This window comes from Zootoca vivipara, chromosome Z2, assembly GCF_965207765.1.
Source record: "Zootoca vivipara chromosome Z2, rZooViv2.hap1.1, whole genome shotgun sequence".
In the NCBI taxonomy this organism is placed as follows: Eukaryota; Metazoa; Chordata; class Lepidosauria; order Squamata; family Lacertidae; genus Zootoca; species Zootoca vivipara.
This window is the reverse complement of record NC_142585.1, coordinates 34,210,657-34,230,926: the sequence shown is the minus strand read 5'-3', so window position 1 is coordinate 34,230,926 and position 20,270 is coordinate 34,210,657. Positions and strand designations below refer to the sequence as shown.

Below are 20,270 nucleotides of genomic sequence, written 5' to 3'. Positions count from 1 at the left end.
TTTAATGTATTTTAATCTATGTTGGAAGCCGCCCAGAGTCGCTGGGGAAACCCAACCGGATGGGCATGGTACAAATATGTTGTTGTTGTTGTTTGTTGTTGTTGTTGTTAATATTTGTGAAAGACCAGAAATTGTAGAACCCCCCCCCCCAGGGCCATGTAGCCCAACCCCCCACAATGCAGGAATCTCGACAAAAATATCCATGATGGATGGCTAGCCAACCTCTGCTTAAAAATCTCCAGTGAAGGAGAGTCCACTGCCTTCTGAGGGTGTCCTTTCCATGGTCAAACAGCTCTCACCACCAGATGGATATTTCTTCCCACCAATATCACTTTTGTAACTGTTGAACTGAGAACTTTGCTGTTCTGTCTTCTTTAAGAATCAGCGACAGCAAGCTACAAAATCAGAAGGGGGGTCAGAGGTGACCAGCCACAAAAATTTGAAGCAATATTGCCAAGGCGATGAAACTCTTGAGAATCAGCCCTGTGTAAAACATCTATGGAGGCCCATGTTGCTTTTTGATTGGGTTTGCTCTCATACCAAATTACAGATTTCCTCTTGATTTTAGAGCGATTATTGTAAGAAGCCCATGATGAAGGGTCAAACTAATACCGGTACCTTCAGACCCTTTCAGCAGTTACTTCAGCTTTAAATAAAGGCAACTGTTGGGTTTGTGAACAGATAACAGCAGAACACAATGTATTGGTTTTGCTAATTAAAGTACAGTATTTTAAGTTTAAAGACTTTATTAAGACTTTAATAAAATCTTAATATGTGAATAATAGACAGTGAGAAATGATTATGTTATTACTTGATACTACAATGAAGGTTGATCTGAAGAGCTAAATGATTTTGATTGGTTCAGGATGGTGACACTGGGTGCAACTGCTAAGAGTGCTGTGCTCCTCTGGTGAGTGAATATCACGTGTGTAATCTGGAAGTGTATACAAAACATTGCTTTGGCAGCCACTGCCTTATTTCTGAGGCTTGTCCCTACGGATATTCGTATTCCTGTAAAGGCCTATCTTTTCACTTGGAGCTATCCAAGTTGGTGGCCATCACTACGTCCTGTGGGAGTGAGTTCCACGGTCTAACTACACAATGTGTGAAGAAGTACTTCCTTTATCTGCCCTGAATCTTCCAATTAAGACTCCAATGTTGAAAGGCAGGGCTTTTCCTGTCTTACAAATCTGTAAGCTCTTAGCTTGATAACATTACTTTCTATGGAATTTGGGTATTGGGGAATGGCGCACGCACGCACGCACTCACACACACACACACACTGCCCCAAAGAGAGCCAAGACAGAAGGAGTGCAGGCTAGGTGTTTTATTGGCAAAAGTCAACCATATGGAAGTGCTCTGAAATCTGTTACATCAGGATAATCCACAAAAGGCTCAAGATGAAAAAATAAAAGTTCAAAACACAAAATAAGCCAGCCAGGTTGTGTCAGCCCAGGAGCAGCAGGATGGAAGGTTTAATCTGCACTAAGACCTGTCCTACAAAAGAAAGTACTATTTTTTCCCCTCAGACAGGTACTTGTCCCCAGCAAAAGATTTATGGCTTTCTTGATACCTGGGCCAGGTGAGAACTGGAGGAGGCCCATAGGTAAGGATGGGCTGTTTCAGAATGTATCTCGTATTACTCCCCCAAGAGTCTCCTGTCCTCATGGCTAGGGATATGCAAGCTGAACCAATGTGGGGCAGAATCAAAGGGCATGCCAAGAAATTGAGCAGTGAACTTTGGTTATGAGCCTTGCCAGTTTCAACAGGGAGGAGGGGGAGAGGATAAAGGTAGCTTTTTGAAAGGTGGAATGTTATTTTGGGGCGGGAAAGACAGCTGGAAATGTAAACTCAGAAATAACACACAAACAAATCAGCCCCACATAAAATCATAGCAAGTATTTTAAGCAGCTAAACCAGGCCAAGACTTAACTATAACCCATTAATTTTTTCAGTGTTTTTCATCCTCCTTTCATTGCCACAGCAATTGTTGGCAGGAGTCAGGAATAATGGGAGAAAGTGAGGATTTTGCCTTCCAGGAGGCGCTACATATTCAGTTGGGTTGCTGACATTTACATCTCTTTACCCCCACCCTCATTTAAAACATTCTTCTTTGCAAGGGGACTCAAAAGGCTTGGCTTAAATCTGAAAATAAACCAGATTTTTGCTGCCACAGATGCCCAGCTCTCCCTACAACTGACTCCAGCAGAATACATAAAATAGCTAGAAGCAGGACCAGAGTGGGTTGTGGATGGGTCAAAGACAATTGCGGGAACAAAAAGGAACGGGAAGACACAGCCTATTACAGGTGACTTCCATTAATTCCATTTGGTTTGACCCAAATAATTGCAGCAGAAACGAGGAGGACGACAAAAGCAAGGGGCTAGTCCTCATTTCACCTGTCAGCCATCCTCAAAAGGGCTTATGGGGTCCCACCAACTCTAGAAGCCAATTGTGGGAATGGTTGACAAGAGTCAATCTTAAGAGCCTTGGAAAGCTCATTGGTCGCCTCTGTGCCTTAATCCAAACACAGAGTGAGGGGGGGGGGATTTGACCCGGAAGAGAGCAAATGGCCTTAGATGGAAGTACGTAGTCAGCAGCCTCTTTGAAAAACGATGTCAGGTCACGGGAAGGATGTGTGACTTGCTTGGAGGATCCTCGGCAGGCGTGCTTAACTGAGAAGTTCCAAGTAGGTAACGGGGACTTTGCCCTTTTGATTGCCCCTCTCTCCTATGAGCCAGTCTGGGTCCATCCCTGGGAGGCTGTACACAGTGATCATCTAAGAGAGAGTTGTAGGCAGTATGTTAGATGCAAACCACTAAAAAAGCAAAAGTCTTTTGACAAAATTTATTGTTGCATAAGTTTTTGTGGACTATAGTTCACAAAGTGTTATCTGGAGTTGCAGATCTCTTTGTAAAATATGTAAAATATATATGGGCAGGGGGTTATAAGAAGTGAGTATTTACATATTTAAGAATATGAGAACACCCTGTTAGGTCAGGCCAATTGACCATCTAGTCTAGCATCCTGTTCGCACAGTGGCCAACCAGTTGCCCACTGTGGGAATCCCACAAGCAGGATTCAAGCACAAGAGCACCCTCCCGTCCTGTGGTTTCCAGCAACACTGCTATTGGTGCTGCAGAATGTTTGCTGGCAGGAGTGAGACCTTGTCAGCATATCACACCTGCGCCCAGAGATCTGCACTGGTTGCCCATTTGCTACAGGGTCAAGTTCAAGGTGTTACTGTTAGCATATAAAAAGCCCTTAACAACTTGGGACCAGTTTACGCCTACCCTACATGTGCCTATTTGACCACTTCCATCGGCAGAATTGGCATTACCAAAGGCACCACAAAATATCCACTCTACATTTGTAAGAACTTGATCTCTTAGTATGGCAGCACATATACTTTGGAACTCCCTGCCTTTTGACACCAGCCAGGCGCCTTCGCCACACCCTTTTCGGTGCCTGCTTGGAAGGTTTTTATTTAGACAGCCCCACCCAGATGCTTAGAAAGCTAATGTGAGTTTCCATCCGTTTTTACTCTTTTGTTATTTTAACTTCAAACGTTAAAATGGTTAAGGGCAGTTTTATTGCTTTTATCTTTTTTTTTTGTAAACTGAGGTTCTCTTTACAATCAATCAATCAATCAATCAATCAATAACACAACAGCTTTTCCCCTAAACCACATTTTGTCTGTAGCATCACTTGGCAGAAAAGAGAGAACCACCAACCTCATCTGAGAGCAGAGACAGCTCAGTGCTGTCTGATGCTTCATAGTCATAGAGGACCCGGGCCTTCCGTGTCCCGCTAGCAGGGGGCTTCACATCACTGGGGTTCAGGGCTTCAACAGCAGGGGCTGAGTTGGGTGCTCCAATGACAGTGGGCACCACCGGAATGATGGGTACGGCTGGGCCTGTGGCAGCACCTGTAGCAATGGTGGTGGGTGAGGCAGTGGCTGGTGGAGGTGAGGTGGACTCTGAGTTGCCCACAAAAGTTCCAGGAAGCCTTTGCAAGACAGAGGAAAGAAAAGGGAGAGTAAGAGACAGAGGGTGTGTGTGTGTGTGTGTGTGATCAGGCCTTGGCCCATCACACAGCAGGTACCTCTGCTTCATTTATAAACAGGTTGGTCGGGCATTTCTCCCATGCGAAGCAGGATAAAATAAAAGACTAGCAGAAAACATCTGTCGTCTTTTTGGCACCTGCAGAAGAGCTTCAACTTTGAACAGTCCTTTTTAAAGCTGAGGCCTATCCCACTCTGCGTCTTTATTGGAATTGGTTTCCAATATGCTTTTTATCGCTTACTGTTTGCAGCCCTAGACTCCTTGGGGAGAAAGGCCACGGTGGAAGTGCCATTAATTTATTAATTTACAAACAAAAGATTTAAAATGCACATGTTAAGAAAAAAGATGCCCACACCCATAAACTGAACAGGAAACCTTTATCCATAGTTAAGGAAAACTCTTGGGAGTTGGGGGGGGGGGACAGCCCAGGGTCCCCCTAAGACGTCACTTCTGTAAAAGCAGGGATCACAGAAAATAAGCCTTCTCTAGTGGAGCTAAGCAGTGTGCCATGAATGCAAAAGGCAACACAATTAAGACTCTTTGCCAGGGGTTCTTCCCCCTCCATCTGCCCTACCTTAGCTCTCTATTACCCAGAATGCCTTTGGTCTTTTACTTACATTTCTCCTCTGGAACTGAAAGCATGGGAAGAGAACAGAGACAGAAGAAGACAGCCAATGAACAGCCCTCCTGCGTCAACAAAACGTCCCGGACCAACCCCAGAGAGCAAAAGCAGGGAAGCTTTCCCAGCCCAAGGCAGGTCTCTCTTTGGGGCAAACCTTTGAGGTGAACAGGGCCAGAGGCCTGGAGGAGGATGAGCTGCGGATGTGACTCTTGCCTCTGTGCAGTAGGGTAAATTTATTTATGTAAAATAATAATTCAGCCACGAAGAATTTGGTGGTCTGTGCATACCCATCTCTGTCCTCCATCCAGGCAGCCAAGAGGTATTACCAGAGTTCAAGGATGCATCCCAGGCAAGTAAAAACACTCAAGGGGGTGCAGAGTACTAGTTAGGGGGTGTGGCTTGCAGAGAGACCCAAGGACAAGACACAAGGCCTTGAGGGCTGCATTCGAATCCTGGCCTGAGTTCCGCTGCCTATGTCTCAAAGCCACCTGAGCATCAGAAGGGGGCTCCAATGAGGCTTGTCGTAAATACTTACTTCATGCACGCTGGTTTGGTCTGCACATTGCATTAAGCCCCAAATTAAAAAGAAACATGGTTTAATATGAATGGGCGGCCGGTGCTTGTTCATGGAGGAAAACAAACCACAAGACTTAGTTGGGGGCAGACAAGGACAGAGGCTAGCATACCTCTGCAGTAGGTAAAGCCACCACCCCCCGGGCATATTAAAAAGGAGGAGGGTGGAACAGTTAAGCGTCATGGAGCTAAGAACAACTACCCTGTCCCATCAGCTCACGGGTTTCCACTTGTGCAACGGGACTTTCCACTCTTCTCCCCCCCCCCTGAATAGGCCCCAGGCCCTGCCCAAATCCCCTCTGATTGGTTGAGAGAACCTCTGGAATAGATTTAGGGTGTGTGTGTGGGGGGGGAGAGAATGTTCTGTTGTGCAAGGAGAAATCCCTGCACTGACAAAAGGAGAGACTTAGCCCTATGTTGGATTAAATCCAAGGTTGCCATAAATTTAAAGAAGCTTAACTCCACTTGGGACGTGGGTGGCGCTGTGGGTTAAACCACAGAGCCTAGGGCTTGCAGATCAGAAGGTTGGCAGTTCGAATCCCCACGAGCTTCCATTGCTCGATCCCTGCTCCTGCCAACCTAGCAGTTCGAAAGCACATCAGAGTTCAAGTAGATAAATAGAATCCTCACGGTGGGGTGAGCTCCCGTTGCTTGGTCCCTGCTCCTGCCAACCTAGCAGTTCGAAAGCATGTTAAAGTGCAAGTAGATAAATAGGTACTGCTCCGGCAGGAAGGTAAACGGTGTTTCCGTGCGCTGCTCTGGTTCGCCAGAAGCAGCTTTGTCATGCTGGCCACATGACCTGGAAGCTGTATGCTGGCTCCATCGGCCAATAACACGAGATGAGCACCGCAACCCCAGAGTCGGTCACCACTGGACCTAATGGTCAAGGGTCCCTTTACCTTTTTAACTGCACTTTAAAAGCAATCATGGGAACTGTAGTTTACTATTTTCAGAGTTCCCAGCTCTCTTCACAAACTACAGTTTGCAGTATTCTCTTTTTCCTGGGGTGGGGAGGAGTATGAGAGGGCTTTAAATGTATGGTTGCAGTTGTGACCCAAGTTTCCAAATGGATGCATCTCATTGGGACAGCTTGTTACCTTCCCAGCTGCTTCTGCAGGTCCAACATGTACTGGTAGCATTGGGCATAGTATGTGGCCTGAGCTTCAGCAAACTCATGAAGACAGCGAAGGTGATTGACCTGAAGAAAGAAGGAGGAAAATGGTGAGGTCCTGGGATCCAGGGAGTGGGCTCTGCTGGCAGGCTTCCCATCGAGGCATTTGCAGGGCTTATCTGGTTTTCTTTTTCCTTTTGTAAAATGGTTTTTATTCATTTTCACCTGAAGAAGTGTGCATGCACACGAAAACTCATACCAATGAGAAACTTAGTTGGTCTCTAAGGTGCTGCTGGAAGGAATTTTTTTTATTTTGTTTCAACTGTTTGACATGGTTGCATTTACAGTGGTGCCTCGACTTACAAATTTAATCCGTTCTGCAGGCACCTTCATAGGTCGAAAAATTCGTAAGTCAAAAAACGCAATTGGAAACGCGATTTCCCATAGGAATGCATTGGAAACGGAAAAATTCGAAAGTCGAAGCAACCCTATCTGAAAATTCGTAAGTCGAAAAATCCCTATCTAAAACCGCCGCGGTTTCCCTTTGGATGTCGAGACATTCGTAAGCGTGCGGCCATTAGCCCCATTTGTAAGTCGAAAAATTCAGTTGTCGAGTTGTTTGTAAGTCGAGGTACCACTGAAGATATATCTTTGTCTGCGTTAGAACATATGGCATGCAACAATTACATAAAATAAAAATAAAACACTCAAACATTTCTGAATACATCAACAAAGTTGTGTCAAAGTATATAAGCCAAAATTATTAGTTTCTACAGATATGAAATGACATGAATTGCTTAGACTTGTAACCATTAGTAAAAATGTATTCTGCACCAACAACAATTATAATTTATAGGAATTTATAAGACGGGAGGATTTTTTTTTTAAAGGGTTTGTGCACACTAGACTGCTGTAAACTATGGGTACTATTCTACCATTTGCCTAATTGTTTGTGTAATCAATAAACGTTACAGTAGACTGCATAAAAAAGCTGTGTTTCTTTTGGCCTCCTGCTACTTTTAATATTTGTGTCAGTTTCCCCAATAATGTTGTTTGCCAAATTGCATTATGCCATTGCTCCATAGTTAATAATTATTCCGTGATAATGATTTCTGTGTCCTGGCAATAGTTGCTCTTGTAGTGGTTAACAGATAGATTATGAGTTCTTTGTTTCTAATTTGCAACATAATGTTACTGTACAAATTAAGTAATGCCAGTCCTGGGATCATGGGGACTGTCTGCCTTGTAATCAAAGATATTTCTGTAAATACAGTTACAGGTAGGTAGCCGTGTTGGTCTGAGTCAAAACAAAATTAAAAAATTCCTTCAGTAGCACCTTAAAGACCAACTAAGTTTTTATTTTGGTATGAGCTTTCGTGTGCATGCACACTTCGTCAGATACACTGAAACAGAATCAACCAGAATAATGAGGCACAAAAGAAAGCTAGATCATGCATAATGAGATAAGAATCCGATATCTCTGTTCATCCCATGTGGCTCCGTAGCTTTCTTTTGTGCCTCATTATGCATGATCTAGCTTTCTTTTGTGCCTTGCTCCCCCCACCACAGGACCAATTGCAGGCATCAGCAGTCGTTAACAGGCATCAACAGGTTTACCACTCCTAACAGCCCATCACCCATTCCCACCCCCCACCCTCTGAATATATATAAGGGTCTGGTTGATTCTGTTTCAGTGTATCTGACGAAGTGTGCATGCACATGAAAGCTCATACCAAAATAAAAACTTAGTTGGTCTTTAAGGTGCTACTGAAGGAATTTCTGTAAATACATTTCCCCATAACTTTTCTGTTTTTGGGACACTCCCACCACACGTGCTGATATATCCCTATAGTGGGACATCCTCTCTAACACATGGGAGAACTGTTTGGTTTTATATAGGCTAGGCATCTAGGTGTTTAAAACCAACATACATTATAGGCTCTATATTGATTTTTGAAAACCAGGTGGAACTGTATTGCAATAATGGGTGAGAGGCCTGGGACTATAACTTTTGCCCATTTTGTCCAGATCTTGAAAGTTGTTAAGTGTGAATGGATTTGTTTTAACAATGGAACAATGGAACTGTTTTAACAATGAAGTGCTGTGTGCCTCTTGGCATGAACAGCAATGCGATGTCTTTTCTAGCGAGACTCACGTGTGTGCTGCTTATCCCTTCCAGGAGGAGGCGGGTCACTTCTGCCTGCCGGTCAAACTCAGTCTGGGCCATCCGGAGCTCGTGTTCTGCCTACAGAGCAAGAGAGTGGGGTGTCATCGGAGAGCAGAGATGGGGAACAAGCCTGGGAATCAAATGTGGATCCCTAGACCTCTCAGTCTGGCCCTTGGACTCTTGCCCAATTAGACTCCCTTTCACCATCTGAACCCCCCTCACAGCCACTCCTTGAGAGTTTTTGCCTAGTTGGAACAAGTCGTTGAACTGTAGTAATGCTTCTTTTCTTGCCTGGAGGGGTGTGTGTATAAAACCTCTGACTTTTGCTGAAATGGCTAGAAAGTGGATGAGAGGAAAGGATACACGAAAGTGAGGGTTGCCTCTTCACTGTGCCAGCTTTCGGCTCTGGCCCCATTGGCCACTCCCATGCGGCCCTTGGAATGTTGCCTATTTGGGAATATGGCCCTCTGGCAGAGAAGGTTTCCCATCTCCTATCACAGAGGCTTCGGGGAGCAAGGGAAAGGAGTCAACAAGCTGGAAAAAGCTGAACACACAGCCTGATCTTTTTGCCGGTTCATTTCCAGGCCCAAGTGAAGGTGATCGGGCAATTGTTTGAAGCACAGAATGACTCAGGCCCCAAATATATAAGGGACTGCCTCCTTCCTTACAGACCTATAGGACATTTAACATCAGCAGATCTTGGTAGTTCTGCCACTCTCAGAAATGCTGGGGAGGCAGCCCCAGGGAGTGCCTTCCCCAAGTTGTGGGATTCCCTCCCCACAGAGATGCATCAGGAACTTTCACTGTAAAGTTTTTGTTGTATGCTGAAGATGCACCTCTTTGCCCTGACCTTTAACCCTTGAGATTTATTTATTTTTAGGACCCACCCTACTCTTGTGATTGTAATTCATTTGTTTTAAAATATTGCATTTGTAAATCGTTTTGACCTGCCCTGGTTGCTTAGGGCGAAGGGTGGATAATAAATAGCTTTGATCTGTGAAACTGGTGCTGTTACAGGTGCCACATAATACCAGTTTCACATGTGCAAGAACTTGATCTTTTAGTATGGCAGCACCTACAATTTGTGACTCCCTGCCTCTTGACACCAGGCAGGCACCTTCAGTTTTCAGTGCCTGCTAAAAGCATTTTGGGTTAGCCAAAGCCTGTCCAGATACAGTGGTGCATCGCTATACGAATTTAATTTGTTCCACGGGTCTTTTCTTATAATGAAAAGTTCGTCTAGTGAATCCCATAGGAATGCATTGAAAAAAAATTGAATTTTTTTTTTGCCCATAGGAACGCATTAATTGAATTTCAATGCATTCCTATGGGAAACCGTGATTCACCAGATGAATTTTTCGTAAAACGAATTCGTCTAGCGAGGCAACCTCCGCTTGAAAAATCCTTTTGTTAAGCGGAAATTTCGTTAAGCAGGGCATTCGTTAAGCAAGGCACCACTGTATGCAGAACATTGGCATGTGCCTTAATCTGGTTTTACTTTATTGCGGGTTTTAATTTTTAAAAAAATGTTTTTACCCATGATTTCCTTGTTTTATTCCTTTTGTAAATGCCTTCAATGGTATTCAAAGGGTGCATAATTTTCTTGAAATAAAATAGTTGTGAATGGGAGAATCACAGCGATGTCATCCCCCCCCCCCAACAACAACCCCTTTCTCCCCTCCAAATGTTTCATTCTGGGGAAAGTTCAGCCCTTACAAGAGTCAGAGAACATAAGCCAACCACCTTAAACTGCGGGACATCCACCCAATAAAGAATGCCAACAGTGGGGCTCCTTCATTAAAGAGGTTTAGACAGCATTAATATTCTATTGTTCAGAGGGCCCTGGGGAGAATGGATCGTTAGCGGTCCCTACGGTTGTGCTGCAGCTGTTTTAATTAAATTCAAGTTGTGAAAGTTTTCACATCTCGTTCTGCTGCCTTATGGAGCTTGATGGTAGGGGCATAAATGGGTATATTAAAAATGTGTGCTCAATGGTCCTGAGTAGGAATAAAGTGAATGAGCAGGATGCATCCAATGCCGCAGTAAGTTAAAGGCACTGAGCAATATATTTGTTCCCATGAGCAAAATGTTTTCTGCTTGCGGGATTCTGTTGTGAGCAAGAATACAGAAAACAAGTTCCTGGTCACTTTGCTGAGTGACAGAGAGCACAACCTGTTGTGCATTGACTTTTCCCTCTGGCGCAATTGCTGCATTGGAGTTCTCTGTTGTGCAATGCAGAAACTCTCCCCAGCTGCCATGGGAAGAGGAGACAGCAGGAATGCTTTAAGGGCAACCAGCCTTACTGCCCAGAACCGGCACCAGCAGGAGGCATCCTCCGCTGGGCCCACTTTCCTTTTAAAAGGACATTGGCCACAAGGGGGCAGCAACATGAGTTTTCCCACAGTGAGTTCCTCAAATGATGCTCTGTGGAGGGTCATTGTGGGTCCTGCAACTGCCAAAATAAGTGAGGGCACCCCACTCTGCAAAGCAGCTCCTAGAAGATGTGTTGTGTGATCAGCCACGGAGAGGAAAAAACAAAATACGTTTAGGGAGCCACCCTCTGACCAAGTCAATAAGCTTGTCCAGCCTCTCTGAGGATTTTGTGGCACTAAGATTCATGAGCAGAGTCACAATTTATTGGCCTTTTCAACCTTCATATCCAGTCGTTAGTGGGGGCAGGGGTTACGTGGTCAAAGTGCCAGCCTAACGGAGCAAAAAACGGAGGCGAAAGGATAGCCACAGCTCAGTGATTAAGCAGGCAGTGACTATGCAGAAGGTCCAAGGTTCAGTCCCCAATGACATCTCCAGGTAGGGCTGGGAAAGATTCCGTCTGAAACCCTGGAGAGTGATGCTGCCTGTTGGTGCGAGCAATACCGAGCTGTATGGACCAAAAGGTTCTCCTTCCCTGACAACTGCACTCACTTTCCTTTCATCTTATTCCTGTGATGTCACAGCAGTCACCTCTAGATCCACAGAAACACTTAGGGCAGACCTTGTGCTACTACTCCCCACCCCTTCCCTGACACCAGTGGGAGCATCTGCTTCCACCATCCTTCTCTGATGTCAGAGCATGCACACCACTCACCTCTGAGCAGAGCTCAGCCCACTTGGCAACAAGCACCCATCCCCTTTCACATGTTTAGGCTTCCGCACTCTGACGTCACAGAACATAAACCCTCCACACACCAGGCCTCCTCCTGTGACCTCACAGTGTCCACAAAGAGCCCTGACCACCCGCCTGCCTGCCAGTGGAGCACCCGCCCCTTTCATCAATGCATGAATTGCCTTGCTCTGACAGCCTAACACTACCCCTGACTGTGCTGGGCCTCTGCTTGTGGCTTTCCAGAATCCAACCTGCCTCCAAATGTCCCCTGGCCCACCTCATGTCAAAGCACACCCTCCTTTCATCCACATGCAGATTGACCTGCTCTGACATCACAGCAGCCTTGCCTCCAACCCGTAAGACCCCCTTTCTGTGATGCTGCAGTACCTGCACTCACACAGGGACCTTCTGTGGTGTCAACAGCACCCCCAACCCACAGGACCCACCTTTGTGAGACACCACAACACCCATGCTCACACAAGGGCCTTCCTCAATGGCCCAACATCCACCCTCGCACAAGGTCCTTCTGTGATGTCATGGCACACACACACACACACACACACACACACACACACACATGCACCTCCCTGTCCTGCTCCCTCCTTGCCAGTCTTCCCTAGAACAGGATCCCTCCACTGGGACTTCCACCATCTCTCAGCTACACTGACTGGCAGCAGTGGCTTTCCAGAGTTTCAGGCTGGTGTCTCTCTCAGCCCTCTGGGGATTGAACATGGGTCCTTCTCCATGCAGAGTATGTGCTCTGCTACTGAGTTACGGCCCTTGCCCTGAAAATAAAGTAAGATTCTAGTGCTCATAGTTCTGAAGAAAAGGTGGAATTAAATAGGAAACCGTTTTCAACTGAGTCCACCAATCATTGGTCCATCTAGCTCAGAACTGTTGACACTGAATGGCAGCAGCTCCCTGGGGGTTTCAAACAGGGGATTGAATGAAGCTCGGACCTTCTGTACAGAAAGCAGATGCTCCAACACGGAGCTACAGCTCTCCCTGCCACCGCCTAGATTCTAGCCCTCATAATTCTGGACCAAGGACTGAATTAAATAGCAGCACAGGTGCATGTAGCTCTTTAATGTTGACTATGGCTGGCAGCGGTTCTACGGAGTTTCAGGAAGGGGCTCTTTCCCAGCCTCCCCCCCCCCTTTTCCACCTCCAGAGATGCTGTGGATTGAACCTGGGACTGCCTGCAAGCAAAGCACATGCTCTACCATTTGAGCTACGGCCTTTCCCCCCGTGAAACTCATCCTCACCATGGACATTTCTAGCAAAGGAAAATTGGAGAGCTGGAAACATCGGCAAATACTTACTTTTTCCACCTCGTCACTCCAAAGCTGTTGGGGCCACAGAGCAAACAGGAAAAGGTCAGCGTTGGAAGACACCGTAAAGCAACATTCCACAGTGAAAACAACTGTTGGAAGAGGCAGCGACAGGGCACACCAGAGGAACAAAAAACAATGACAGCAACGACAACAACAGGGCCCTGCCACCAGCAATAATGAGAGCAGACAGCGATGCTTCTTCCCAGATGTGAGACCTCTGCTTTGGAAAGCTGCTACCCACCCACACCATTTCCAGATGGGCAACTCTTTGTATTTTGCACAAGCCAGGTTTTCAGCAGCTGTACCCGTACCCCTGACTGGTGGAGCACTGCCAAGTCAGATGTATTTAACAGTATCTGTAGTTCCAGGCTCAGGGACAGGGAGGAGGAGGAGGACATAGGAAACTGCCCAATTCAGAGACAGATCACTGGTCCATCGAGCTCAGTACTGTCTACTGGAGATGCCATCGAACACGGGACCTTCTGTGTGCAAAGCGGTTGCTAAAACACAGAGCTGTGGCCTTTCTCATTAAAAACAAGTAAGATTCTAGTCCTCATCGTTTTGAATAAAGGGCATAGCAGAATGCCTTATCCTGAGTCAGGCCATAGGTCCAGTTAGCTGAGTATTGTCTGCACTGACTGGCAGCAGCTCTCCCAGGTCCCAGGTAGCGGAGATGCTATTGGGGATTGAACCTGGGACGCCCTGTATGGAAAGCAGATGCTCTGCCACTGAGCCGATGGACTTTCCCCTAAAAATAAAGGTTCTAATTTTCAATAACAACCTCCCATGGAAGGCCAGCGTTACAGGGACCAATTTTAAGTACTAGATTCTAGTCTTGACTCTGGCATGTACAGTACATAACATTCTGTTTTCCAGTTGCCTCATACTGGTAATGAAAATGGCGCATTATAATTTTATGTTTTTGTTGTTAAAAACAGAAGGTGAGCATTACACAGAGGGGGGAGTGCAGAGGACAAGACACAAGGTAGCCAGAGACTGCTCACCCTTAAGTTAAGGCTTCTTACACAACCACATCATATCTCAACCCCCCCTCCCTTTTTTTTCTTTTAACTGTCTCAGAAGGACAGTTTGGGTCATAGCAAGACTGTCTGCTAACATCTACCGGCATTTGGGCTCAGGGTTATGGAACCAGACAACAGATGCAACACTCGGTTCACAAAATAAATAAATGCACGGACAGGTTAGGGGGCAGAGGAAAAGGGAGAAAAGGGTGCTGCTGACACCTTCCAGAGAGGAGACTTCAGCATTTCTTTACCACAGCAGACACCCACCCACCCCCCACTTAGTCAACAGAGGCTAGGTTCCATTAGCAGATATTGATCCTATGGGAATTAGAGGGCTGCAAGTTGGATATTCGGGGCAGGAACCAGGAATGACCAATGTAGCAATTTAAGTTTCCAAGAGGAGGGTTCCAGTTCGCAAGGACGTTTCAGCAGCAGTCGGTATTGCCTAGTGGTTAGAGTGTCGAGCTAGGACCCAGGGGAGAACAGGGTTCAACACCCACACCCACACACCCCACTCTGGCCACAAAGCTGCCCATGTTGTGACATCAGGCCACAGTCCCTGCCTCTCAGTCTCTCCTCCTACCAAGCGGGATTGTTGTGACGATTAAATTGAGGTGGGGGAAATGTGTACACTACCTTGGGCTCCTAAGAGAAAAAGTTTGGATACAAGCACTATTTATCATCTACATTTTGGCAAGAAAATAAAAAAGAGAGGTGCATCTGGGAGTGGGTCATTTGGTTTGCTCAATTCTAACCACCCCCTTTCCCCACATCCCTCTCCCCACCTTAGACTTGTGAAGAATCTGGAGGAGGAGGGAAGGGTGTGAAATTGTAAGGGTCCCTATTTCTTTAATCTGACCCCTGTGGCAGTATATTTCCTGGGGTAAAATTAAAAAAAAAACCTCAATAACTTCAATCCTAAAAAAAAGGTCAACAACTTTGGGAAAAGCTCAACACCTTTCACGGCCCTCACTTTATTAAATCTGGCCCTCTATGAAAAAAGTTTGGACACCACTGGGAGGTCTTGGTGCCTTGCAAGGGAATGTGTGTGCTTAACAAGAGAAAAAAAATACACCCGCCCTCCTGCCCCCCGCAAGGACCATCAGAATGCATCGTTCTTTCAAAATGGCTTTTGATCCAGACAACTGCTTAGTTGGAAAGAACCACAGCAATTTCCTCAGCGGTTAACACTCTTGAACACCACCCTGTTAAGCCTGATCCTTGAAGATAGTGGTGGTCCTCAGACCCATCCATACAATTAACAGGGTCAATTAACAGGGGTGGATGGTGGGGAGAATAATATATTATCCTGCCAGCCAATTCACTCGGACAACCCAACAGCAAAGCTCAGAGCAGGTAGCAAAAAGAAAAGTGGCTCTTTTGGGGAGAGAGGAGAGAAAGATGGCGAATTGCAGCCCAGAGACAGAATCCAGCCAAGTTATCAGCATGCAAAACCCCTCCCTCTTTTTGGCTGGGCTGTAGACAAAACACCTTGAGGCAGATGCTGTGATTATAACCATTGGGATGGGACAGGGTAGCCCCATTGTTATCTGGATGTTGTTGTGGTCCTGGTGCCACCCAAACACTGCTTGCTCAGGGAAATGGGGGCTCTGAGCCTTGGCTTTGCCTTAAAACAATAAGGCAAAATTCTAGTAACTCATGTTCCAAATAAAGGGCTGGATTTCTTTCTTCTTCTTTTTTTGGAAAAAAGGAACATATACTGAATCAGGTAGGTAGCAGTGTTGGTCTGATGTAGTCAAAAAAAAAAAATCCTTCCAGTGCACACGAAAGCTTGTACCTATGACAAACTTAGTTGGTCTCTAAGGTGCTACTGGAACGATTTTTTTATTTTGTTTTGATATACTGAATCAGATCACTGAGTACATCTAGCTCAGTATTGTCCACACAGACTGGCAGTGGCTCTCAGAGATTTCAGACCAGTCTTTCCCAGCCTTACCTGAGGACACTGCTGGGAATTGAACCTTTGACCTTCTGCATGTAGGGAGGCTCTTAACACTGAGCTATACAGCCTTTCCCCTCTTGAAGGGATGCCCACTTGTACTGTATGCTACTACCATCCCCCATACCCAGTTAGTAACCCAGAGTGCTGCCTGCTCAAGATAGTTGTTGCAGCCCATGGAAAAAGATCTAACCAATTTGCCTGAATCCCTCAAACTCCTGGTTTTCATATGCTTTTGTATGAATGTTTTATAGAAGGCATTCTTCCTTCTATAAATGCCTTTATAGAAGGCATTCTTCCTTCCTTCCAAACGCATTGTTATACTGCAAACACCGCTTATATATTTTCCCAAAGAAAACAAGTGGTTTATAAACACTCCTGAATTAATAAGCAAATAATAAATATTTTTAATCTTCCTCTGGATTCCTGGCCAGAATCCAGAAGTTTCCCACCCTTTTAAAATTGAGAAAGCAACTTCTTCTCTGCCTCATCACAAGTCTGAAGGCTGCCAGTTTGGCTGCAAATACCTCTCTGGAAAAAGACATGTGGAATTACTGGAGCGGGGGCCACAGTAATGCTTTAGAGTTTAGACATCTCCACCACCACATGCAAATACTAGCATTTGCTACCTGAGGAGGGTCCAGAGAGGATCCCTTGTAAAGCCAGCACTGATGCCGTCCCTCTTTGACTTCCAGCAGCTATTCTGTATGCTATACACAGAGAAGCTCCTTCCCAGCAGGAGAAGGCCCATTTTAACCTAATTCATAGAAATGTAGAGTTGGAAGACACCCAAAGGGTCAACTAGTCCAACCCCCTGCCGTGAGTCAGGGGTGGTGGTGGTGTTAAGCCATTTAAGTCTTCCATTTTTGGCTAGTCCCAAGCCTTAGGAGGGCATCAGTGTGGCTCTACCAGAGACCCTCCAAAGGTGACAGCGCAAGGCACACACAGAGTTTTCAACATTTTAACGAGACAGTGCAAAAAGATCGTGCAATAGGGAAGGAGGAACAACAGCTCGTGCAAATGCACTTGGTAACAAGACAATGGGATACAGGGGAGAGAGGGCGGGCTTTTGTTTGCCTGCTCTTGTCCAGCAGAAAGCAATATTTCCGCCCATTGAAGGGAATTTGAAGGAGGGGTGGTGAGCAGAGAAGTTGCCTTCATCAACCTGGTGGACCTCCTGGCAGATGTTTTGAACTACAGCTCCCATCAGATCCATCTGGCATATCCATGTGATGCTGGGGGCTGATGAGAGATGTAGCACAGTGTGCCTGGAACGGCTGAGCCCAAGACAAACCAGTGTTCGTTGCTGCCAATCTTGCCTCTGCTATTCCTGGAGAAGTGTGGCATAGTGGTTAGAGTGCCGGGCTGGGTGACCAGGGTTCAAGTACCCAACTTGGCCATGAAGTTCACTGATAGGGACCTCGGGACATTCACCCCCGCCCCCTTTTCTCAGCCAGGCCTACGCCATAGGGTTGTTGTGGAGATTAAATGAGGACTAGGACCTGGAGACCAGGGTTCAAATCCCCCACTTGGCTATGAAGCTGCCCAGAAAAAGCATCCCATGCTTGGCACTGGACTGGAAGGAAAATATATAGAGGAAGCACCTTGGCAGAGTCATGGCAATCACTAGTTTCCTAAGAATGCTTCTCTATCCTGCCACCCTGGATGTTGTTACCCCCTCCTCTGTTCCTAGTTCTGATCTGTGGAGGACTGCTCTTTATCTATAATGCCAATAATATCTCTATTAACTTTAAGAACTGTAACCTTATAGAGCTTCTGCTACAGTTTGCTTTTTCCTCCTCCCTCCAGTTCCTGTTTCCTTGTGTGTTGTGTCTCTTCTTAGCTTGTGAGCCTAAGAGGACAGGAACCATCTTAGAACGGTGGGTTGTTGTTGTTTTTGCAGGCTGCACGTGGTTTATTTAGCAACTCCTGACTTTAATGGTTTATCAATAACTTTTTCTTTGTAAACCGCTGGGAGATTTGTAAAAACAAAACAATCAAACGGTGTACGAATTTTGTTAAACAGAAAATAAACAATAAAGTATAAACTGCAAATAATAATGTAATAAGCTGCTCAGCCTATGGATCAACAGAACTCAAGTTCCTCTGCCTACAAAGCTCTGCACACAGTCCTGGAGAGCTACCATTATGTTAAAATGTTGAAAACCAGCAGTAAAAGGCTTGCTCCAGGATGATAAAGGGAAAGGAAAAGGGGAGGAGGGAGAGCAATAAAAAGAGGTTAAAGCACAAACTGTCTAAGAGATGAGGGAGAGAGTTGATCTTACCGCTGATGCGCTGGCGGAGAGAATGTAATTACGTGGTCTAGTCTCGTTAAAGTCAGGCACAGCCTACGGAGGGGGAATAGAATTTCACGTATAGATCATGCAGAAGGGTGAATGGAAGGCTTTCTTTTTTTCTGGGTGGGGAGGGGGGAACTAGAGGGACAGGTATTTCCTGTAAGAAGCATTAGAGGCTTCCTTGCAGCTTGTGTTGCGAGAGGGAGGGCCTCCAGGGGAACAGTTGGAAGCAGAAATACTTCTGAAAAATACGAGCTGCTGGAAACTACGGGGGGTGGGGGGTGGGAGTGCTCTTGTGCACTCTTGTCTTGCTTGTGGCTTTCCCTTGGGGGCACCTGGGTGGCCACTGTGAGAGCAGGATGCTGGACCAGATGGGACTCCTTCGGCCTCATCCAGATCCAGGGCTTTTCTTACGTTCTAGCAAGCTCCTCTAACTATAGCTGGACCAATGGGGACTCCACTCAATCAGGCCTACCTTTTGACTTGGTACCTCCTTCCCCAAAGATTCCAGCTGCTAGAGATTAATCCCACCCTCTGAAATTTGCTCAGTTCACACTTCAATGTGAACTTGCGTTTTTCCAAAATAAAATAAATGCGGCTGTCCTTAAAATTCTCTGCATTTCATGATGTAGTTCTCCAACCAAAGCAAGCAAACAAAAAACAAACGAACAAAAAAACCCAAAAATGTGCATATAAGGAAAAACAGCAATATACCCCTCCCCAAAAGTATTCTTTTTAGGGAAAATTCACAGAATCATACAGTTGGAAGGGAACCCCAAGGGTCATCTAGTCCAACCCCCCTCCTGCAATGCAAGAATCTAAAGAATCCCTGGCAGGTGGTCATCCAACCTCTGTTTAAAAGCCTCCAACAAAGGAGAGTCCATCACCTCCCCGTGGTGCCAGTTCCACTGCTGAATGGCTCTTACTCTCAGAAAGTCACTTGATTCCGTTGCTTTGGGGCCCACCCCCTGGAGCAGCAGAAAACAAGCTGCTATGTGACAGCACTTCAGATATCTGAAGATGGCTATCAAAATGATGCTTGCCAAATATTTTACATCAGGCAAAACTGCATACAAAATATGCAATTATTATTTTAATAATAATAATAATAATAATAATAATAATAACTGATGTGGAAATGAAGCAAACTGAATTTAAGATCAAGGGGGAAACAAGAAACTGAAACTGTCCAATTTATCCACCTGTCAATTACAGGTAGTATCTGGCTGCTGCACCCCCAACCTTCCAGAAAGTTCCCAGTGATGGCCTAAGATAGAAATTAGGTGTGAATTAATGGAGAATAGATCTGTCAGTGGATATTAGCTGCGATAGTACACCACTGAATTCAAGTGCTAGGGGCAGATAAGTTAGACCAGTTGCCTTCAACCCTGTGTTGGGTGGGCTCCTCAAAGGATTGGGCTGCCCTCTGTTGGAAACATGCTGCCCGTTTTTTGCCTGGTGAAAGTCCTTCTGAAAGGAACAGGGGCAGAGCAAGACCAGCTGGTGGGGTGAGCATAGGTGCAACATCTGTCCCAGGCACATCCAGGGCTTTTGTCATCCATCGGGGCAATCAGAGTCTGTTCTGCTCCCAAACTGGGCCAGAGCCAGGCAGAAAGGGGCAAGATAATTAGCTGAACCCCAAAGCGCCTGCAGCTGGACTAAGGAAAGGCATTTTGGTGACCAGGTGGCAGAAAGCATAAACCTCTAGACAGAAATGGTGTGGTGGTGGTGTTTCATTCTGGAGAGGCCTTCTCATGAGCTCCTTTAAAGCAGCAAGGGACCAACACCATCATCAGGACTGCAGTGGGCAAAGAGGAGAGGTTTAGCCCCTTGTCAGCTAACTGCTCCTATTTGCTGTGGGCCACAGCAGAGACATCTTAAAGGGTGTTTGAAGAGTAGCCTGCAACTTCAGAATAAGGAATCCTACTATCACAGTTCATGTGAATGAGCCTCTAGAAGCAAGGGTTGTTTTGTCCAGATCAAAAAACTCGGTGCTGGATGGAGAGTTTGTGAG

The 20,270-nt window shown here is 45.9% G+C and overlaps 1 protein-coding gene across 4 annotated transcripts in view; it reads right to left on the bottom strand.

Moving 5' to 3' along the window:
• Nucleotides 1–1,312: 1,312 nt before the first annotated feature.
• Nucleotides 1,313–20,270, bottom strand: part of SH3GLB2 (SH3 domain containing GRB2 like, endophilin B2) — a 53,720-nt gene continuing 34,762 nt past the window's right edge. The window contains exons 6-11 of one of the 4 annotated variants that reach the window (XM_035113033.3): nt 18,245–18,307; nt 12,963–12,986; nt 8,526–8,615; nt 6,357–6,457; nt 3,735–4,008; nt 1,313–2,779 (exon numbers count right to left, since the gene is read on the bottom strand). In XM_035113033.3, the coding sequence (XP_034968924.1) occupies nt 2,672–2,779; nt 3,735–4,008; nt 6,357–6,457; nt 8,526–8,615; nt 12,963–12,986; nt 18,245–18,307 (660 nt within the window). In that variant the 3' untranslated portion in view covers nt 1,313–2,671. The remainder of the gene's footprint in view (nt 2,780–3,734; nt 4,009–6,356; nt 6,458–8,525; nt 8,616–12,962; nt 12,987–18,244; nt 18,308–20,270) is intronic. The other 3 variants (XM_035113034.3, XM_035113037.3, XM_035113038.3) reach the window with 3 other exon arrangements.